This window comes from Mustela nivalis, assembly GCF_964662115.1.
Source record: "Mustela nivalis genome assembly, chromosome: 17".
Classification (NCBI taxonomy): Eukaryota; Metazoa; Chordata; class Mammalia; order Carnivora; family Mustelidae; genus Mustela; species Mustela nivalis.
Window position 1 is genome coordinate 11,984,633 of NC_139036.1, and position 22,952 is coordinate 12,007,584.

Sequence of the window (22,952 nt, forward strand, 5' to 3'; positions counted from 1 at the left end):
TAAGCTCCACTTGTTTGGACCTGTTGATCTTTATGGTGATCCTAAAAGATAGGTACTATTATCTTCATTGCTCAGATGAAGAAACTGAGACTCAAAAACGGTAAGTAACCTACCTAAGGTCACAGCTCTAGGATGCAACCCCAGAGCCCACTTTCTTTGGCGTTCTAGGCTGAGAGAGCAAATGTATTGACATGAAAGACTTCCATGAGCAAGCAGGCTGTGAGGAATTGTCTGGTGTAACTTGGTCATAGGGCATATGAAAGTGTATGATAGGGCTTGTGACTGGAAATGTTGGCCAAACTGTGAAGGATCTTGGATGCCAGATGAAGGGGTTTGGACTTTCTCCTGCGGGCAGTGGAATGGAGGACAGGCTTCCTGGGGGCTTTAGGAGTATAACTGCCAGTGTGCAGACTCTAGATTGGAGAATGGGTGTTGAAGAAGGCAGGAGCCTAACTGGAGGGGCCTAGAAAGCAGCCCATGAGAGAAGGTGGCCCGAACCAACCTGGAGGCAGAGACTGCCACACATACCCTTCTTTTGGCTCTTGACTCTGACTAGATCCATATTATGCTTATATGGTTTTCATGTTCTCTATTTTTCTTCTCAACTGCACTGAAAGCTGTTTGAGGGAAGGGTTCCTTTTAAGCTGTTCTCTTCCCTGTCCTCCTCCTCCATCTTAGGCTGATGCCTATGTTTGGAATGTCCTCTTCTAGGGTGGAACATTATTCCTTGTCCAAGGCCCAGCTCAAATGCCATCTTCCTGCTACAGTCTCTCTGGCCCTATATTTGTCCCTGGATTATAATCGCAACTGGCATCTAGGACAGCTCTCAGTGTTTGCTGATGGCATGGCCTGTTGGCCTCTGGCTTGTGCCTATTACAGGGCTCCCCACCAAGTAAAGCATCAGAGAGAGCCTAGCAGGTCTTCCTCCTCATGCATCCTGGCCTCCTTTAGGGCAGAGACCATCTTATTCACCCTACTCAATTGCTGTGGGTTTGCTAGTGCCCAGTGGTCTCAGGAAAGAGGGCAGTTTGCCTCTGACCTCTTGTCTCAGCCACAGTTAGATGGACAGATCACGTCTTTGAAATTGAGAGATTCTGGGTTTAGAGATACTCACTGTGTGAGTCATGAAACATTAAGCAAATCTTGTTCTTTTTTCATTAAAAAACAATTAGTCAGAACCTCGAGCTAATGGCCGGATATAGCTCAACAGTCAGCAGATGCGGTTCTCATTTGAAATAATGAGGATGAGAACCATAATCCCCCATGCCTGTCCAGAGCTTTACCAGCTCAGAGACTATTGACGCCCAGTATCCTTTTTAATCCTCAGAAAAGCCCTGTAAAGCAGGTAGGGCAGATGCTTTTGCCCATTTTGTGGATGGAGGAAGCAGGCCCAGAGCTTTGGCTGTCAGCCCAAATTTATGCAGTGGGCATCTAGCACAACTGGACCTCCTCTCCCGCCTCCATTTTCTGCCCATGCTCCCGACCCTCCCATCTCTTCTCCCTTTTGTTCCCAGTCCCCATCCTGGGTCCCAGCTCTGCAGAGCAGGGCACTGAGTGGATGCCTTATCCTGCCCTGGCTTAGGTGGCTGCTCCACCCACTTCTGGAGTACGCTGACACCCCTCGAAGAGCTCTGCCCTCCTCAGAAACTGACTCACCTGGGTACCCAGTGATGCTAATACACAGACCAAAGGCAGAAAGGAAAGTCATTTTCTTCCAGGCTTGCTGTTTGCCATCTGCATCTGGGATCTCTGAAGCCATTTAAAATCTGGGAGGCGGGGCGCCTGAGAGGCTCAGTGGGTTAAGCCTCTGCTTTTGGGCTCAGGTCATGATCTCAGGGTCCTGGGATTGAGCCCTGCATCAGGCTCTCTGCTTTGCTTCCCCCTCTTTCTCTACCTGCCTCTCTGCCTACTTGTGATTTCTCTGTCTCTCTCTGTCAAATAAATAAATAAAATCTTAAAAAAATAAAAATAAAATCTGGGAGGCAAGACACAAAGATCAGGGAAGTGAAATGTCAACACAAAATTTAGAAAGCTCAAGACAAGACAAGACTAGTAGAGTTGGCACTGTCCTTGGGTGGGGTATAGGTACAGGTTCCCACCTGGTTCCTCCCAGAAATGCCAGGCTGACAGTTTTGGTAATCAGGCATTTTCAGCACAGGAGAGTGTGCTGGTCTCTAGCTGTACCAGTAAGTCTGGCTTCAAATCCAGGACCCAGATGGATGAAGAAAAGAAATGAGGATTCTCTCATCAGAGTCAAGGGCTCAGTTTAAGTCAATGTGCCCCCTGGTGGTAACTCTAGAAGAACAGCCATTGTGACGTGGGTTCCAGCCGACTTGGCCCACACACTGGCTGGTGTATCCTTTAGTACTTTCCTCGACTGCTCTATCCTCATCAGACCTGAGCTTGGAGTAGGTGCCCCCTCCCAAAATGCATCATTTAGACATGATCTACTTAGAAAGAATTTTAATGGGTACATCATTACATAGATCCAAGAACACCCTTAAAGAATTATGGAGCGGGCCTTGGTGGTATAGTGGTGAGCATAGCTGCCTTCCTTAAAGAATTATGGAAGCTGGGGGGAGGGGAGTTGTTGCCCATTATGACCCAGAAAACTAGGCTGATGACCGCAGTGCTCACCTCTAAGGCGGTGTCTGTGCCACCATTTCATGAGTTTTACTAGAACCACTCAGTGCAGATTTGCTTAGATCAAATAATGCCAATAAATACAGTGTGCTACCCTGGGTAAGGCATGGAACTAGGCTTAGAGAAGGAAAATTGAGGGGAAGATTGAGGGGGCGAGAGCCCTGTCATCCTGAAGCCATTAAAGTCTGTGAAATAAGACACAAACATCAGAGATGTTAAAACTCAATACAAGCTTTAGGAAACTTCAGACAAGACTGGTATGGCTGTCCCTGTCCTTGGGCAGGTTACACAGCCTGTCTGCACTTCATTTCCTGATCCATAAACTGGGGACAAAATCCTCCTGAAACTGTGAGAGTCTGATGAGTTAATGTTCAAAGTGTTTACCCCATGCACACTGCATGGGTTTAATAAGGATCTCCTGCTGTTATTGTCATTGTGATCACAAGCACCAGTTTTACAGGAAGGCATATGCTGAGATTTCTGTAAGAGTTTAGAGGTGAGTACTTAGACTAGGCCCTTGATAGGCTTTTTGGAGGATGTGGGAGTTGAATGATAGTCTCAGTAATCACAGGTCTCACCTGACACCTGGGCCTTAAAGACGTGTTAAGTGGATGCACAGTGCAAGCATATTGGGCCGAAGAAGGGCAGGGGAAGAGCATGGAGGCAGGTGCAGTTGGTGTGACTAGGAAGGAGATGTGTCCGGGTGACAGGAGGGGCTGTCAGTGGGAGAGGGGACCGAGGCTGTGGGCTCAGGGTACCAGGCTGAAGGATAAGGCTTTGTTACGTAGTCAGGAGGATGTTCCAGGACTGGGATTGGGACGTGGTAAATCGGGGTGCTTGGCCAGGGAAGGAAGGTATCTCTGGAGCCTTAGGTGACAGGAAGTAGCTGCTAGTTACAGAGAAGGATAGATGTGAGCTATGGAAATGTAGCCCAGATAGGACAGAGAAGGAGAGGCTTGAAATGACAGAGTATATCAGGCTTGGTGACCACAAGAAAGTTGGTGTCTCTATAGGCAGAAACATTAGGAGGGGGGACTGTGAAGGGCAGAGGAGTCTGCTTGGATGTGCTGAGTAGAAGGGATTTGTGGTCTTCATCTGGAGATTCCAGGAGGTAGGGATGGAGCTCAGGGGTGAGGGGAGGGTTGGACCCCTGCATGAGGGAGTCCCTGGCTTGGGAAAGTCAGATGGGTCCTTGGAGGAGTGGAGTCTCAGAAAGGGGTAAGAAGTTAGAAGTGTCAGTCGTAAGGTCCTGTGTGTTGAGAAAAAGCAGTCAGAGAAGGATGAGAAGGGCCACATTTCCCCTGTGGCCCTCACGGTATGCAGGGTACCATGCAGACTCCGGGAGATATTGTCAGCACCCAATGGCTCTGTTACAAGGGGACACATTTAGTGATGTATATTGTCCTCACCGGAGGCAGACATCACCTCAGCCAAGGGGACGGTTCTGGTGGAGAAGTGCAACCTGCCCCTTTCTTGGACTTTGCCCCTGAGCTGGCCAGTTGTCTCGGCGCCTTTCTCAGATGTCTCCCACCTGTTCCCCAGGGCTGCCCATGTCTGAGACCTGGCCCTGGTGAGCCCGAGCCTGTCCCTAAGATAGCATAGGCCTGTCTCCATACCAAGGGGTTCCCCACAGCACCTCTGGCCCACACATTTGGTTAGAAGGAACAGTGACTCAGAGAACTTGTAGGCTGAGAGGTCACTACTGGGGAGTTTTTCATATATAGGTAACAGATAGTTATGTATAATGAAGAATGAATTCCATGATCCAGCAATCTCACTTCTGGAATTGAAACCTAAAAGAATTGGAGGCTGTGACTCAAAGAGGTATTTGTACACCCTGGTTCACAGCAGCATAGTTCATCCTACAGTTAAAGGTTGGAAGCAACCCAAGTGTCCATTGAGAGATGAATGGCTAAATAAAATGCAGTATAAACATATGATGGATTATTATTCAGCCTTACAAAGGGAGGAGATATGCGATTTGCTACAACAGGGATGAATCTTGAGAACGTTATGGTAAGTGAAATAAGCTGGTCACAAGAAGATAAATACGGCGTGATTCCACTTACATGACAATTTTAGAGTAATCCAATTCATACACAGAATGTAGACTGATTTCCAGAGGCTGTGGGAGGGGAGCAGTTGGGATTTAGTGTTTAATGGGTATAGAGATTCAGCTTTGTAAGGTGAAAACAGTTTTGGAAATGGATGGTGGTAATGGCTGCCCCACATTTTGAATGTACTTCATGCTCCTGAATTGTATGCTTAAAATGGCTAAAATGATATTTTTCCTGTTCTATGGATTTTACCAAAATTTCAGAAAAGGGATGAATTCAAAGGTTCATTTTAATTGCAGCTAAAGTGGCACGTATGGAAGGGCACACAGCTAAGAAGGTGTCCAAGCAGGGGGCATGGTATGGCATGTTGAGATGGGCCTGGCTTCCATACCCAGACCAACAGCATGACCTGGGCAGTCAGCTAACTGCACGGACTTCTCACGTGTGGAATGAGTCTGGCCATCTCTGCCCTGCCACTGCCCACGGTGTTGGGGGGCCTGGAAGAATGAGTTTGCACAGCCTCTCTCTAAACTGTCCAATGGCATCCAAAGCCCTTGCAGTGTCTGCACTCTGTTCTTTTGACTTAAGGCTCAACCTTGTGAGCTACTCCAAGTAGGGCTATGATGGGGCTTTTGGCATGTGGCTGCTCATTTCAGGCTGTGTAGGGCCTGTGGTTTGTGGAGGTATGTAGGGTTCCTATGGGCAGCTGCTAGGTTGGGTTCTGCAGGACATTTTGGGCTGCAGACTGAATGCATACTCAGAAGGACCTGGCAGCTTTTGTCAGTAATATTCTGGGAGGGAATTAAGCCTTACTGTATTAACTTTTCTCCTGCGCATTTAGGATCATACTTAGAGAAACAAGGAAGTAGACAAAATAATTTCCTGTGTTCTATGGTTCCATGAGCAATCCCAGCTGAATGAATCTGGGACCTGGCAGACCCAGAAGCCTCCCACCTCAATCCCTATACCACGGTTCCATAGGGAATGAGAGGCCTGAGAGAGGCAAGGACCCATCCAAGGTCACACACAGCTAGTGGCAAAGATGGCATTCAAAACCAGGTCCATAGATGTCAAGCCGGGACTGTATGATGGGTGACATGATCATTTCCATCCTCTACATGGTGCTGGGTTTGACATTTCTGGTTGTAAAAGTGAATTCGTGTTTTTTTTTTTTTTTTTCCCCTGGACCATGCTGTCTGTAAGGGTAGTGGGTTTGGGAGGCCTGAGCAGTGCCCTTCTCTTCCTTGTGAGCTGAGGTCACAGCCCTGGCTGGTTCTGGGCTGTGTTGTGGCTAAGTGCACTGCAGCCCCTGGCATGGTGGGAGGCGGGGCAGCAGCTAAGTGGTTTCTGAAAAAGGGCAAAAATGATGGGAAAAGCTCTGGGATCCTCTGGGAATCAGCCACGGCAACAGCAGCTGCTGCCATTGCTGGAAACGTTTTCCTTGAGTGCCAGAGCGTACCCACAGCTCATCCTGACCAGTGCAGAGCAACCGCGACCTGGGGAGGGGCCAAGGACCCTCACAGAGTCAGGGAGGCAGCTTTCCTCCCCACACCATTCCAGCTCTCCCTTCAATTAACAATAGCCTCGGAGCTCCCTGGTACCTGCTGTGTCTGAGCTGTGCCTGCATCTAGCCGGTGAGTCCTTTTTGTTGTTTGATGGCCAGTGTCGATGTTAGTTTTTAGAATGGCATAGTGAGCTGTCAGAAGCCAGGCTTTGCCTCTGTCCCGTTGTGTGATTATAAACAGTTCAACTAGCCTCTTAGCACCTCAGTTACCCCATCTGAACATGGGATAACCACAGTGACTGCCTCAAAGGTCGTGGGGGTGCATAAGTGATGTGTGGGGATGCATATAGAGCATTTACTGTGGCTAATCATAAACACGTGGCAGGTGATGGGGGAGGTTGCCATGGTCAATGTGTATCATTTGTACCTGAGTCATCCTGGACCCTCATCCTGGAGCAAAGAGGCCATGGGTCCTGCAGAGGCCAGTGGTTTGTGGGTGGAGGTTTCAGCACATTGCCCTCTCTGTACTAAGGGGGTTCTGGGCTGGGAGACAGGAGCTCTGGGTTCTTGTCCAGGCTCCAGTCACTGTGTTTCGGGTAGATTTCCTCTGGCTCTTCATTCATAGGTTGGGTAGCCCCTCAGGTCTCTATTCCTCTTTAGGAAATACTCAGGTAGGCCAAGAAGGCAAGAGAGGTATGGGCTAGGTCCTGGGCCAGCTCCTAAGAGCCTGCGGGGAGGCCAGAGACAGACAGATACTTTGAGCAGAGAGGGAGCAGAAGAGCTGCACCTCAGTATGTCTCGTCTGGATTGGGGAGAAAAGGGAGGCTTCTCCTAGGTGGTGGCCAGTGTCCTCCTTGGCTCTGGAGTTGAGGAAGGCCCAGAGGCCAAGTTAAGTTTTTGCTGAGCAGGGTCATTTTTTCCAAGACTATCCTTTAGTCCAGACTGGTGTTTATGAATCTTATAGAAATCAGAACCACTGTCTCCATCAAATACCCTAAGACATGGTTGGAAATACTCCATCACTGCAGAACATTCAACTGTGACAGGTGCATTGCCATGGGACTCATGTACTAGACACACCCAGGCCTGGCAGTGGCAGGCTTTCCTGTCTCTGTCTACCCCACAGCCCAAAACAAATAGCTTCTTAGTCCCTGTCCTTCCCTCTGCTCTTGAAGAAGCTTGGCTTCTGGTAGGGAATCAGGTGTGGGGCATGTGGAGCAGACTTGGGGTTTCTTGACCTACTGAATGATGTTACTGTGTAGGCTGCTTCAGGTTTCTTGGGTTTGATTAGATTTGGACCAGTCAGAGGAAGAGGCAAAAAGGAACGTCGCAGAACGATTTTGTGGACGCTCCTGCTAATGGGTGCTCTTATCGGAGTGTTAAGAGCTGTGAGTCAGGAAGTACGTTTATTTTTGGTTTTGTGGCCAGGCCTATCCAAGGGGATAGCCCTGGGAGAGCCACGCCTGGCATATGGCCTGGATCTTACTCATACTTCATTTTGGGCTTTGAGTTTCCTGGGATACTTGTTTGAGCAGGAAGGTTCTACAGGTTGGGGCTTCTGATGGGGAAGGGTGTTGTCCCTGCATGATTGGCCCCAGGGCTGGGGAACCCTGATCTGATCAGCCCCCCACTCTAGGATGAGATCTGGGGCTGAGTCTGATGCCTGAGAAGAGCCTCGAGCCTTCAGAGAGGTGGTGGAGTGCTGGAGACGCTTGAGAGCCAGGCTGCTGCATATCAGATCCGGCTCCCTCCACTGCCTGTGTGGCTTCAGGGAACCACTGTGTGTGCATCTCCTCATCTGTCACACGCTTACTTCTCAGACAAGTGAAAATGAAGTGAGTGCATGTGAGGTGTTCAAACAGCACCCACCTTTGCATAGCACATGCTCAAGCATGTCAGTTATTCTCATTCTTCCTAGCCTCCTGTGCCTTTTAAAGGTGACAGGCTCCCCACAGTATGAACAGTCCTGAACAGGAAGTTACCTTTTGAAAGTATAGAAGAATGCCAGTCTTCATGCTTCTGAAGCTTCTCGTGGCTTCCTACCATCCACACAATAATGTCCACATCCTGTTCCTTGACATCCAAGGAAGCAGCCATCTGGTTCTGACCCTGCTGCCTGCCTTCCAGTCCCACTGGCTTCCTCTCTATCAGCTAGTCTGGGATCTGCATCGTCTCCCCCAGTTCCAGACTAACCCTGCTCTTCTTCTGAGCCCAGATCCTCTGTCACTTCCTCCCTGAAGCCTCCTTCAGTACCCTGGCCCCTCCTGCGATAGCCCTGCCCCAGCCAGCACCTAGGTTCTGTCTCACTTGGGGCCTGAGCACTCTCTGTGCCCCCCAGCAGGGGCCTGGGTTCCCAGTGGGATTCTGTACATAGGTGTTGAGTGATGGAATGAACAAATGGGTGAGTGGTCAGGAGTGGGATTCTCTGTGGCCAGGACACTTCCTGCTGCAGGGTTTCCATTTAATGGATGACCCAGAGAAAGACTCGGTCCCTCCTGAAGGAGGAACAACAGGCAGGAGGGAAGATGGATCTGTCTTACAGGATGCAGAGAGGTGAGGCAACCTCATTTTCTTCCTCCAAGGATCTGGGCATCAGATGGTAGCTGATTTATTGCCAAGGCCCAGCAATGTGCTCTGAGTGTTCACTCTCTGAACTTGCACTTGAAAATGCAGGCCTAGGGGGCACCTCCCTTTCCTTCAGTGGCTATTTTCTGGAATCCAGCCACTGCTGGAATATGAATCTCAATTTCTATGCAAATGGGAACAAAAAGGGCTGTATCTGATCTCTTTCATGTCCTCCACAGAGACCAGCCCAGCGTTTTTTCATAAGGGGGTGGGGGATCAGGCAAGCTCCCTGCTCAAGAGGAGGTCACAGGTTATGGGGGAGATAAGGCAGTACCAGATAGAAATTGCTAGACTGAAGGATGGTAGACAACCAACTGGGCCACTCTGGAGCAGGGAGGGGTGCATGGCCAGCACAGAGCTTGGGGGTGTGGCGGAGGCAGCATCCGTGCTGGACACCAAGGGGAGTTGGCATCTTAAAGGTGGTAGGATTTGGGCAAAAGGAGGAGAAGGGAAAAAGCACCCCAGGTGGAGGCCCTGAGATATGGGAGAGCCCTGGGTATTAGACAGTGGGGATTTCCTGCTTGGATGGAGCAAAGCATGGGAGAGGAGGTTAGAGAGTGAATGGAAAGCAGTATCAAAACAAGTTCACAGCCATATGTGCCAGAAGACCTGAACCAGCCCTGAATAATTTAAAATTTCCAAGTTCAGGGATGCTTGAAATATGCCAATTTCACAGAAATGACCAAAAGTGCAAAAAATCTACAAACTCAACAGTTGCAGCCAACCGGGTCAAAGAGCAAAGACCTGGGAGTATGGTGGTGACAGGGACATGCTGCTCACCTTGTTCGTGAAGATACAGCCTGCCCTGCTTTTCAGGGTTGAGCCATCCCCAGCACCTTGTTCTCTCCTGAATGCGCAGTCAATGACAGCCACTCCCATCGTTCCCTTACTTTGATCTTGGAGGGAGGCAGAGCAGTGGTTAACATTCTACTTTGCAGAAGAGGCACCTGAGGTTCAGAGAGGAGAGCAATACATTCAAGACCTTCAGAGCCTGATGGCTCCGAGCGGGGGACCCATTCACCCCTGAGCCCCATGCCCATGGGGCTACTAGGCCAGTTCATGCCTAGGGTAGGAGGCACAGCACCTCCGGAAGCTTCAGTTCTAGGGGGCTAGTGCCGACAGCTATTGGACCTCTGGGGTGTGCTGCTTCATAGGGGCTTTTGCAAGGAGGGCAGATATGGGCTAGAATCATGCTGTCCTTGAGCTGGGAACAAACCTCATCTTGGTGGCTGCCTGCAGGCTGTCTCTTAGGCCACGAAGGATCTGGCAAGGATGAAGAAATGGGGGAGCTCAGATTCAGGGAAGGCTGAGGACCCATCCCAAGAGGACTGCTGCCCAGACCCCCTGGATGGAGACCCTAATTCCAGGTCAGCTCCAGCCAAGCCCCACTTCTTCCCCACGGCTAAGAGCCGCAGCCGGCTTTTTGGGAAGTGTGACTCAGAGGAGGCTTCACCTATGGATTGCTCTTATGAAGAAGGCCAGCTAGCCTCTTGCCCAGCCATCACAGTCAACCCCATTGTCATCATCCAGAGGCACGAGGATGGCCCCACATGTGCCAGGTAAGCTGTATCTGGAGCATGGACCCCCTTCTTCACCAGGAGCTGAGCTGGCTCCTCTGGCTGAGGCCCTAGCTATGGAGATACCACGTGGTGCTCTAAGCTTCTGGGCTGTGGGTCACAGAGCCAGGGAGCTGGGGACCCTTCAGAAGTCATGTGGTCCAACATCTGCCCTCAGCAGTTTTGGGACACATGGTCATGGGTGCTGGTGTATACGCTGATCTTAGCTGCTGGCTGATTTCCAGGTGTCCAGTCCTCAGTGCTCACCAGTCCCAAAGATTTAGACTTTAAGTAGAAAAGCTCAAAGTCGGGAGGCTTTCAGACAGAGAGGGCAGAACCATTCTAGTGAGGAGCCCACCAAGTGTCTCCACCAAGGCAGGTCAGGGAGGGCTCATAGACTAGCTAACTCCCAGGCCAGTATAGGGATATTTTTCACTTGGCAGTGGCCATCTAAACCCTTCAAACCCCCATCTCCAGCCTCTTCCAGGAGGACACTGCCCCTAGAGCCCCAGCTCCTGAGCAAATGGAGAAGTGAGTGGCTTGGGTATTGGAAGTGGTGGCAGGAAGGACTTTCCAGAGGGTGCCTACTGGCAGGCTGGGGATGCAGTGAGGGCATTTGCACCCCCACGGTTCCTTGTTACATCAGTTTCCTGGACAGTCACCTGGACTAAGGCATGGATTTTGTATCACGTATTTTTTCCCTTTTGGTTTACCTTGGGCTTCTGTCATGCTCCCTGGTCAGAATAGTTTGATGAAGGGGTTTTCTGGCCCCCAGGCAGCTGTCCCAGGATTCTGTCACTGCCGGATCTGAGAAGAGCCTCAAGCTTTACGATCGCAGGAAGATCTTTGAAGCCGTCGCTCAGAATAACTGTGAGGAGCTGCAGAGCCTGCTGCTCTTCCTGCAGAGGAGCAAGAAGCACCTGATGGACAGCGAGTTCAAAGGTGGCCCTGGGGAGCCGGCTTCCTGGGAGGGGCCCCGGCCACTGTGCCCAGCTCTGATCCTCCCTTTGTCTTGCAGACCCAGAGACAGGGAAGACCTGTCTGCTGAAAGCCATGCTCAACCTGCACGAGGGACAGAATGACACCATCCCCTTGCTCTTGGAGATTGCCCGGCAGACGGACAGCCTGAAGGAGTTGGTCAATGCCAGCTACACAGACAGCTACTACAAGGGTGAGGAGGGGGATGGGGTCTGGCATGGCTCTGTCCACCAGCACATCTGGAGCCAGCAGGCATTGTTGTGCCTGGGCAAGCCTCTCGGCTCCTTGCTCCCTATACCAGCCACTGAGGTGGCATCTCCCGAGCCCAGGGGGTCCTTGCCTCCCCTGCCTGCTGGACTTGATTTCTCCTGGTGCTGATAGTCCCCTCCTTCCCTCTGTGGACTTGGTGTTCTTTGCCTCCAGAAGCCATGACTACTGTCTCTGCTACTGTTCCTTGATGTTGGGCAGCTTTGACGACTCTAGTTCCCAGTCTGGTATTCCCCTGTGGGTCTCTGCTTCTGCCAAGGGGACTCCCTGGGTCCCCTTTGGGTATTCTGTCTAGCTCTCCTGTTTTGCGGGGGAGTCATCTGGCATTTTTTGCCCAGGTCTTCCTCTTGTACCTGCCCAAGCACAGGACTGTGAGTACAAACCCAACAGCACCCATCTCCACAGGCCAGACGGCCCTGCACATTGCCATCGAGAGGCGGAACATGGCACTAGTGACCCTCCTGGTGGAGAATGGGGCAGACGTCCAGGCTGCAGCCAACGGGGACTTCTTTAAGAAAACCAAAGGGCGGCCTGGCTTTTACTTTGGTAGGGACATGTGGCTTTTTGACAATTGCTAAGGGGAGGTTTGGGGTGGAGACAGTGGGATTTGGAGGCTGGGTGGTCTAGGGACCATGCTACTCTATTCCTGAGGCCCATCATATGCCTGTGTTGGCCACAGGTGAGCTGCCCCTCTCTTTGGCTGCATGCACCAACCAGCTGGGCATCGTGAAGTTCCTGCTGCAGAACTCTTGGCAGCCAGCGGACATCAGCGCGAGGGACTCCGTGGGCAACACAGTGCTGCATGCGCTGGTAGAGGTGGCCGACAACACAGCAGACAACACCAAGTTTGTGACAAGCATGTACAATGAGATTCTGATCCTGGGGGCCAAGCTCCACCCAACACTGAAGCTGGAGGAGCTCACCAACAAGAAGGGGCTGACACCACTGGCTCTGGCTGCCAGGACTGGGAAAATTGGGGTAGGGGGCAGGCTTCGTGGCTGAGCTGGGGTATGACTTTTGAGGGTGCTGTGGGAGGGAAGCACCTACATTGCTGCATACCTGGGATCACCACCCTGCAGAGCCCTGCTGCTGTGGCACTAGGGGCTATTAGAGGAAACCAGAGGAATGTGAGATGCTAAGCAGAAACCAGGCACCACACCTGTCCTTTTCTGATTTCCACCTCTGAGCAGCACCAACCAAACATGGAGTCGGAGTGAGGTGCTGGCACCTGGGCATGGGGGTAGGTTGAGCCAAGGGCGAAATGGATGTGACCAGGTGTGATCCTCCACCATGGGTCTGATGTGGCTGCAGCTGACATCTGAGTAAGTGGACAGGTTGGTCAGGAGGCTGCTTGGATAGAAGTGAGCGCTTTCCTGGGGCTGGTTTTGGTCACCAATGGGGCTAGGAAGCAGACTTATCATTGAGGTAGAGCTGGGGGTGTAGTGGGGATGTGTCTGGTGGGGGGCTCCAGGCTGGTCTCTCATAAGCTCTTATATCCCTGTGGCAGGTCTTGGCCTATATTCTCCAGAGGGAGATCCAGGAGCCCGAGTGCAGGCATCTGTCCAGGAAGTTCACGGAATGGGCGTATGGGCCCGTGCACTCCTCGCTCTACGACCTGTCCTGCATTGACACTTGTGAGAAGAACTCAGTGCTGGAGGTGATCGCCTACAGCAGCAGTGAGACCCCTGTGAGTGGGCCTGGGTGGGGCCTGGGCAGGGCGGGCTTCTGGCCTCACTGCACCCCAGCCCTTGTCCTAGCTCCCATCCAGCTTTGCCTGGAAAACCCACTGCTTGGGGCCTAGGCCCTGATGCCTCATCTCCCCATTTATTCCCACTGGATGTTTTCCTTCATCATACAAATAATGTAAGCTAATTTTTCTATAAAAAAACAAATATTTCAGATAAACAAAAAGAGTCCTCTTCTTTTTGAAGATTTTATTTATTTGACAGACAGAGATCACAAGCACGCTTGAGAGAGGCAGGCAGAGAGAGAGAGGGGGAAGCAGGCTCCCCGCCGAGCAGAGAGCCCGATGTGGGGCTCAATCCCAGGACCCTGAGACTATGACCCAAGCCAAAGGCAGAGGCTCAAACCACTGAGCCACCCAGGCGCCCCAAGAATCCTCTTTTTATACCATATAAGAATGTGTGGTTTCATTTTATTTACATAAATGGGATCATACCATATGAAATGTAGAACAGTTTTTTCATTTAATGGTGTGTCTTGTAGATCATTTTATATCAGTACATATGGGCCTGCTTCCTTCAGAAAAACTCCGGCTGCATAGTGTTCCATAGTAGGGATGGGGAGTAAATGCCCATTGGAGGACATTTAAGTTATTCCTAGTTTTTTGTTACTACAGTGCTGTGAGCCACTTGGCATGGGTTTGGGAATTTTTCTAGGATGCCTGGAATTGGAATTGCTAAATCAAAGAAGTATGTATGTTTTAAAATTTTAATAGCTACTGCCAAATTGCTCTTCAAAAAGACTGCATCAATTCGTTTGCCCATCACTAGTAGGTAAAAATCTACCCATGTCCTTGACAATCTGGGTATTATCAATCTTTTCTCAAAAACTAATTTAAGTTCTTGGGGCCAAAAATGCTATCTTATTGATGTCTTAATTCTCATTTTCTTGATAATGTGAGGTGGGTGAATAATATTTTATATAATTATCTGACCAGTCATATTTCTTTGGTTAGATTTCCTATTTGTTGTCCTTTGCCATCTCTTCTATTGGATTGTTGGTCCCATTCCTTTTGATTTGTAGGTACTCTTGTTATAGAATGAATTGATCCTTTCTTTATTGCATATGGAGCCAATATTTTATTTTCTTCTGGTCTGTCTCTTGCCTTCTAACTTCATATAAGGCATCATTTGCTTGTAAGTTCTTCATTTTGAGAGTCAGATTAATCTTTTTCCTTTATAGCTTCTGTGACCTGTGTCTTGCTTTGCAAGGTCTTTCCCATTTCAAGATTATACACATCTCCTTCAGTACTTTTGTTTCACTCCTTTGTAGGTATTTTATGTTTGGCTTCTTAATTTACCTAGAATTTATTTTTGTGTAGGTATGAAGTAGGCAACTTACTTATTTTGTTTCCGAATGAGCATCCTAGGGCCAATTAATGAAGTAAAGTGCTTTGTTAACTGCTTTGAAAGGCCACCTCTCCTGTCCATTCTTTCTAAGGTGATACCAGTCTCTGAGGCAGACCTACGGGGTGGGTCTGTGCTGTCAGTGAGGAGGGCCTGCCCCAGTATCTCACGGGACAGGGGCAAAGTTTGGAGAGAGAGCAGCCTAGCCTGCTTTGCTCTGCCCTATTAGCCTCTGTCTGGGCTGCCCTGATGATTCAGGGCCTAGACTCAGAATCCCAGAGGGCTGGCCCATGTAGGAAATGTCTCCAAAAATGCTGGGGTGTTAGATCTAGAGAGGAGAGGGCTATGGGGGCATAGCTGGCATTTTCTTGTCTCCAAAGGCTCTCTTGGGCAGAAATTCAGTACTGGAGTCCCTAGGTGCAGACAGGGACAACTGGTAGAAAGCAGAGAAGACCAACTTAACTCCAGAGGATAGATCTTCCTGACAGTATTTCTCCCCAGGTTGTGTGAGGCCAGGAGATTCCTATCTCCAAAGGTATTGAAGAAGACATTGAACAGGGACCTTGTTGAGGGAGCTTAAGCTTGGGCTGGGGGTGGGGCTTGGTGGCTAGCAAAGGTTGGGATGATCTGATTTTGGCTCATCCATCTTAGGGATAGTGGAACTTTAAAATAGATCTCTTGGATATGAGATTCTGTGGTTTCTGGCTGGGGAGTGAGTCTTATCTCTCTCTGCTCCCTTTAGAATCGCCACGACATGCTTTTGGTGGAACCGCTGAACCGACTCCTGCAGGACAAATGGGACAGATTTGTCAAGCGCATCTTCTACTTCAACTTCTTCGTCTACTGCTTGTATATGATCATCTTCACCACAGCAGCCTACTACAGGCCTGTGGATGGCTTGGTGCGGACTGAGGTTCAGCCTCATGACAGGGAAGTGGGGAGAGGAATGGGCATTCTTATAAGATCCTGGAGTCCTTCCCAGGGTGCTGAAGAGATGAAAGGGTTCTGGGATCATGACCTGAGCTGAAAGCAGACAGTTAATGGACTGAGCCACCCAGGTGCCCCTTGAGCACATCTTCTGTGCCAGGCCCTGGGCCATCCTTCAAATCAGCTTAAGACCAGACTTCTTCCTCTGCCAGAAGCTTTCGACTCCTTTGAGTTACTGAATTGAATCCTTTCCATTTGCTACCCAAGCACTTACTTTGTTGCCTTTATTTCCAGGGTACCTTGTTTATAAATTTGATATAAAATTCCACCTCCGGGGCACCTGGGTGGCTCAGATGGTTAAATGTCTGCCTTCAGCTCAGGTCATGATCTCTGGTCCTGGGATTGGGCCCCGCATCAGGCTCCCAGCTCAGCAGGGAGCCTGCTTCCCCCTCTCCCTCTGCCTCTCCTCCTGCTTGTGCTCTCTCTCTCTTTTCCCCAAATGAATAAATAAAATCTTTAAAAAATGAAAAAAAAATAAAATTCTACTTCTGAGTTAGGTAAAACCTGGCTTCTATCCACTTAATAAACCATTTAATAATTTCATTTTATGACAAAAGAGAAACATGCTAGTGAGACAAGTAGTAAAGCAGTATTTTACAAACCATTGATGGCATGCAGAAAGGAAACCCACCCCAAGAAAGGGTCTGACACACAAGGATGACACACGTGTGTGGAATGTCTCACCTTCCATCATCCATGGAAAACCTTGATGGGTTCACCATGGCCATAGGAGCAGCAGGAAGCATATGGCATTGAGTCTATAGGAGTGTTTCCACCTATGCCATCACCCTTCGCCCAGCAGAGCTCTGTGCTGGGACAGCACAGTACTGTAAGGATACTCTGCTTGGCACCTAGAGTCTGCCCCCTTGGGAATCAGGTCCCGCAGAGGGGCCTCCTTGCAAGTGTCCCTAATAATGCACTGTCTTTAATTATGCCTCTCTTTCTCTTTCTCTCTTTTAAAGATTTTATTTATTTATTAGAGAGAGAAACAGACAGACAGAGACAGAGATAGCAAGAGAGAACACAACAGGGAGGAGAGGGAGAAGCAGACTCCCCACTGAGCAGGGAACCTGACTTGGGGCTCGATCCCAGGACCCTGGGGATCATGACCTGAGCCAAAGGTAGATGTTTAACCAACTGAGCCACCCAGATGCCCCTATGCCTTTCTCTCGGTAGAGGCTGAGCCTTTTGGGCAGGGGGTGGCTCTTAAACACAGGGCTTAGAAAATGTTTGTTGAATGAGTGAATAAATGAATGGAGTCACTAACTTCTCTGCACCTTGCAGCCTCCCTATAAGCTGAAACACACCATTGGGGACTATTTCCGAGTCACTGGCGAGATTCTTTCTGTATCAGGGGGAGTCTACTTCTTTTTCCGAGGGGTAAGCATTCCTTCCCACACTGTGAGTCTCCATTATCACCGAAACAAAAAGCCAAGAGACTCACCCAGTGCTCATTCACTCTTTAATTCATGGGAGAGATATACAGGTGAAGAAGAGAGCTCTCCAGACATTCATGACTGGGGGTTGAGGGTCTGCCCTGTGGGTTCCTGTGGACTCAGGATAGTCACATTCAAGGACAGTCAGGACTGAAAGTACAGTTGACCCTAGAATACTGCAGGGATTAGGTGCACCAACTGCCCCCACAATCAAAAGTCTACATGCTTACACTTTTGTTTTGTTTTGTTTTGTTTTTTATTAGTTTCAGGGGATGAATTTAGTGGTTCATCAGTTGCATATAACACCCAGTGCTCATTTTGACTTTTGACTTCCCTCAATTTAACTACTAATAGCCCACTATTGACCGGAAGACTTACCAATAACATAAACAGTCAATTAACATGTATTCTGGATGATATATGTATTGTATACTATATTCTTACAGTAAAGTAAGCTAGAGAAAAAGATGTTATTAAGAACATCATAAGGAAGAGAAAATACATTTACAGTACTATCTCGTGTTCATAAAAAGAACCACCCAAGCCCCTGCGTGAGTGGTCCCTCACAAAACCATGCTGCTCAAGGATCAACTGTAATATTTAATTCCAGAAATAGAATGGATCATGACTGTTGTTCATTTAATCCAAATATTCTGTTAAAGTTCAAAATAATGAAAGAAATGTACACATATACTGGCATCATTTTATTTTACCTGAAAATACATGCATCTTACTTGGTACTTCTTCTAACATATGAACAGTCTTTTCTTTGAAGTTTGGACCAATGTTACGTGTTACACTGTTACAAATATTTGGAGATTGTTGTGATTTTTCCCCTTAATCTTTTTGATCTAAGCTACACCCAATATTTCTTCGTGACTCACCATTAAGGAGTCTTTCCAAATTGTTGGACTTTGTCTTTACAGAAGCGACTGTCTTTATTTTGTACTCATATTTTAAATTATAATAAAATACAAAGCCACAGTAGCAAGTGCAGTAGGCAAAAAGCACTCTCGGCAACCAGGATTCACCAGTGGGAGGGAGTGGAGGGTGTGAGTGTCTGAGAGAGGATCTCCTAGCCACCAGCACTCACTGTGGGCATTGGTCAGAATATTTTCAGGGAATGAAGAGCACTGGCTAATCTGGTGACTTTGTTCAGTGGAGGCTGATTAAAGAATTTTTACTATAATGCACAGTTATTAAAGAAAACTAGGAAAAATGCACATAGTAGGAAGAAGGAAAAAAAATCTCTCCATCTCATCATTCAAATACAGCAATTAGTAATATTTTGATGATTTTCCTTCCTGTCTTTACTTTTAGGTATTGTTAAAATTCCATTCTCTATTTTAAAAAATCTCTCCTGACCCAGTTACCTGTTAGCCTCACTGTTTTACCCTCGTTGGAATCTGCTTTGATCCCCTCCTGTGTTCCATTTTAGGCCATTTAGGAAACATTGAAAGTGCTCACCATCCAGCCTTTCCTCGGAGCTTACTCTCTCTGTTTGCCTACAGATTCAATATTTCCTGCAGAGGCGGCCATCCCTGAAGACCTTGTTTGTGGACAGCTACAGTGAAATGCTTTTGTAAGTGACACTTTGATTCTTATGCCTCCATAACAGACAGCATCTGTTGGCCCAGTCCTAAGATTATAGCCATCCTTCTAACCCACCCTTTCACTCGTGCTGGGCTTGGACCACAGTAGGACCTCACAAGCATGTTGAATGAATGGTGGAAGGCCCTCAGGAAATGTGTGTCGAATTAGCGGATGGCGAGGCTCTACTCTGTCAGAGATGCACCAGGTGCTAGGGAATGACAAAGGTGGGCTCATGGGGCTTAAAGTCTGAGTTACAGTCTGAATACTCTTGTTCATTTTTTTCACACGTTTGTCCGACCATTTGGCATCCAGTGAACTGGCACTGGGATACTGAGATGAAACAGATATGATTCTTATCTTCAAGGAATTTCCAGTTTTTTGGGCAGGGCTTCTCAGCCTTGGCACTGTGGACATTTTGGACTGGATGATTCTTAGCTGGGGATGGGGGGACTGTCCTATGCATTGTAGAATGTTTAGCTGCCTCTCTGGCCTCTACCTTTCAGATGCCAATGGCATTCTCCTTGTCCCCTAGTCTTGACAGCCAAAAAATGTATCTAGATATTACCAAATGCCCCCAACCTAGGGGGGTACACTGTTTTAGGGGGAGACAGATAAGCAAAAACATAGTTACAAGAACAATGTGGATGTCAGAAAGAACCTCCTTCCTTCACAAAATAACCTGAAACCTTAGGAAGTTTCCTTGCAGGACCCAGGTTACGAAGGGGGCCTTCAGATGGCAATGTGTTCTTCTCCTGGGATCTCTTCCTTGGACTTTACTCTGATCTCCAGGTTTTTCTCATTCCTGAGGCCCCTCTCTCTATTCCTGGCAAATGCAAGGAGCTGATTCTCATCCAGTTGTAGCTAGCTTGTTCCTAGGACTCACAAACTCCACGCTTTTACTATAATCTTGAGATGCTTACACTTTTATTTTGTTTTGTTTTTTATTCGTTTCAGGGGATGAATTTAGTGGTTCATCAGTTGAATATAACACCCAGTGCTCATTACATCAATTGACTTCCTTAATGCCCAACACCCAACTAATTACCCTTTCTCCCCACTCACCTCCCCTCCAGCCATCCTCAGTTTGTTCCCTAGAGTTCAGCATTTCGTACGGTTTGCCTCCCTCTCAATTTTCATCTTATTTTATTTAGGGGTCCTATGTTCACGTGTTTTGTTAAATTTTACATATGAGTGAAATCATATGGTATTTGTCTTTCTCTGAGATACTTTAACTTCAAAGAGCAAGACCTGTAGGGTTAGGGCAATGCTGGTTTGCTTTACTAAGAGAAGCAATGTTTTCCTACATAGCATTGTGCCAATAAACTTGGTTCTATTTCTAGGAAGACCCATTGTAGGCAGCTTAGAAATTTATTTTATTTTAAACTACCCATGCACATATGGAAACATTGATGAGTACCAAAAAGCTTATAACCAGTATATGAGTTCCTCATCTTAACCCTTCCTAGTCCTTGCATTCCTCCTTCCCAGGGACAATCACTTTTCATTCTCAAAACTTTCTTCTGATGTTTACTCACCCATTAGATGAGGATTTAGCATCTTTCTTTCCTTTCTGCTTCCACTTCTCTAGCCTTCTAATATAGTTCATAGTAGTTTTTATTTTACTGGATATTGAGTAATTTACATTCTTTTTTTTTTTAAAGATTTATTTATTTAATTTGACAGATCACACCCACCTACTAGGCAGAGAGGCAGGTGGGTCGGGGGTGGGGGAAGCAGGCTCCCTGCTGAGCAGAGAGCCTGATGCAGGGCTCGATCCCAGGACCCTGGGATCATGACCTGAGCCGAAGGCAGAGGCTTTAACCCACTGAGCCACCCAGGTGCCCCAGGAATTTACATTCTTATGTCTCTATAAGTAGTATTCACAGTTGAGCTTCAAAATATACTCTATGTCTTTTTTCCCTCTTTCTCCTAAAGTTAATAATTGTCTTGTTTTTATTTGTTTAGTTTTCTTTGTATCCACTGTTAACTCATCCCACATATCTTGAAACCCCTCAGTACAATTTTTCTCAAACTCAGTAACCTAAATTATATGATTGGAATCCCCTGCTCCTTTTTCTTTTCTGGAGGGGTTTCCTCCTGGAATGCTGTCCTCTCTTCTAACTGAGCTCTTTGCTCTCTGGGCCTGCTGCTTAGCTGTCCTCCTGGGACTCTTCTTTGCTGCCAGCCTTGGGACGCTCATTGCTTTCCTCCTGGGTTAGACTTACTATCTCTTTCATGGTTTTACTCCTTGTTTTACTTGAGCACATCCTTCAGTATTATCATCTGGTGAAAAGGATGAGCTCATGGTGGAGAGAACACAGTGATGACAGCTCTCACCATACCTGGTTCTTGAGTTTCATTGCTGCCACATACACATCCCATGTGTTATCCCTTCACTAGCACCTTGGAGATCCCTTTCACTTCTCTCCTGATTTGGATCCTTTATTTTCTTAACCTTCTGTCTTCCTCTTTACTGATTCCCCTGTTTGGGGAGAAGGCATCCTTTATCCAAAGAAAGAAAACACATAGTAGGGCAAGGGGGAATAAAATGTATTTCAAATCTGGCATGTCTGAAAATATTCTGCTATACCTTCATGTTTGGTTGATAGCTTGGTTGGGTATATAGTTCTTCTAAGAATTTGAAGATATTTCTCCATTGTTTCCTTGCTTCCAGTATTATAGACAACAAGTTCAAAACCATTCAGACTCTGGATCCTCCTTTAAGACCTGGTTTGTTTTTTCTCTTTATAAATCTGTAGTATCTTCTATTTGTTCCTAGTGTTCTGAAACTTAATGATGTGTCTTGATGTGGATGTGTTTTTATCCAATGTCCTGGACACTTAGGGGGCTCTTTCAATCTGGAAATTTATATCTCTTATTTCTTGATTTCTCTTCTGGAACCCTGTGGTATGTATATTGAACTTCTAGTCTGAACCAGATCTTATATTTTCTCACTTGTGTTTTATCTCTTTATCTTTGGCTCTTCTTTCTGGGAGGTTCAAATCAACTCTAATTTCCAACCCTCCTATTGAGTTTATTATTTTTTGTAATTTCTAAATTATAATTTTTAATTTCTAAGTTAATTTTTAATTTCTAAATACTCTTCAAAATTCTTTGTTCCTTCTTTACGGCATTCTATTCTTGTTTCATTGATACAATCTTCTTTTGTCTCTCTGAGACTGGTGAGAGTTTTTGGTAAATTTTTCTTCATTTTGTATAGATTTTATTTTCTCCAAGTTGTTGTTTCCCATTTTCTTGTTTTGCTCTATCTTTCATGTTAAAGGATACTTGGAAATTTTTTTTATATCTGCTAATGAATAAGAGTGGAGGACTGAAAAACTGGTTGGAGGCTCTTTTTAAAATTAAAACATTTTTTTTTATTTGACAGAGAATGGGAGAGAGAACAAGAGAAAGCACAAGCAGGGGAAGGAGCAAAGGGAGAGGGAGGAGCAAGCTCCTAGCTGAGCAGGGAGCCTGGGCTTGATCCCAGGACACCAGGATCATGACCTGAGCTGCAGGCAGACGCTTAATTGACTGAGCCACCCAGGTGCCCCTAGAAGCTCTTAATGCATGAATAGGGCTTATCAATTTTGAGCTTCACTATAAACTAGTCTAGGTAAGCTATTTATTGGAGAATATCCAAAGTTAGTCAATTGCATCTTTTCAATCTTCTACCTGAAGGGAAGAAGTCTGGATGCTATATTTCTGAGAATTGAGTGGAAAAGAGGGATTTCTGTAATCTGTAGTATATAAAAATCCCGTAGTCTCCTGCTTTCATGTTGTTTGATGAAAGAGGATCCAAAGATCCTCTGTTTCATCTTCTTCAGAGACAAAACCTCCACTCTTCTTTATTTTAGGTCTCTTTATCTCTCCTCCAGAGATCCCTAAGCCTTTTGAGACTCCTTGATTAAATGAAATGGCTCTCAGCTCTCCCCCCACTACAGATTGGAATACGGTTTTGTTGCATCTGCTAAGTCCGTTTCCATTTGTCCACCGCTTCCCAGATTCCTATGTGAGGCCTCCATCTGCCACCCAAGGCAACTCTTTACCTATCTCAACTGGTGTCAGTTCTTATTTTGGCTAAAGTTCTGCAAATACAGAGGAATAGTTTTCCTTTGCAGTGGAATTCCAATTGATGAGCCAGTCTACTGATGTTAATTTACAGCAGGCTCACATTAGCACAATGGTAATTTTTTTTGCTGGATTCTCTCATACAA

General features: G+C 47.3%; 1 protein-coding gene across 5 annotated transcripts in view; it reads left to right on the top strand.

The window, feature by feature from the left end:
- TRPV1 (transient receptor potential cation channel subfamily V member 1) overlaps window positions 1-22,952 on the top strand; it is a 44,281-nt gene that overhangs the window by 7,127 nt on the left and 14,202 nt on the right. For 2 of the 5 annotated variants that reach the window (XM_082705834.1, XM_082705836.1), the window contains exons 2-10: window positions 10,069-10,388; window positions 11,161-11,327; window positions 11,404-11,556; window positions 12,036-12,176; window positions 12,310-12,608; window positions 13,138-13,317; window positions 15,462-15,620; window positions 16,991-17,086; window positions 18,654-18,724. In XM_082705834.1, coding sequence (XP_082561960.1) covers window positions 10,102-10,388; window positions 11,161-11,327; window positions 11,404-11,556; window positions 12,036-12,176; window positions 12,310-12,608; window positions 13,138-13,317; window positions 15,462-15,620; window positions 16,991-17,086; window positions 18,654-18,724 — 1,553 coding nt within the window. In that variant the 5' untranslated portion in view covers window positions 10,069-10,101. The other 3 variants (XM_082705835.1, XM_082705833.1, XM_082705837.1) reach the window with 3 other exon arrangements.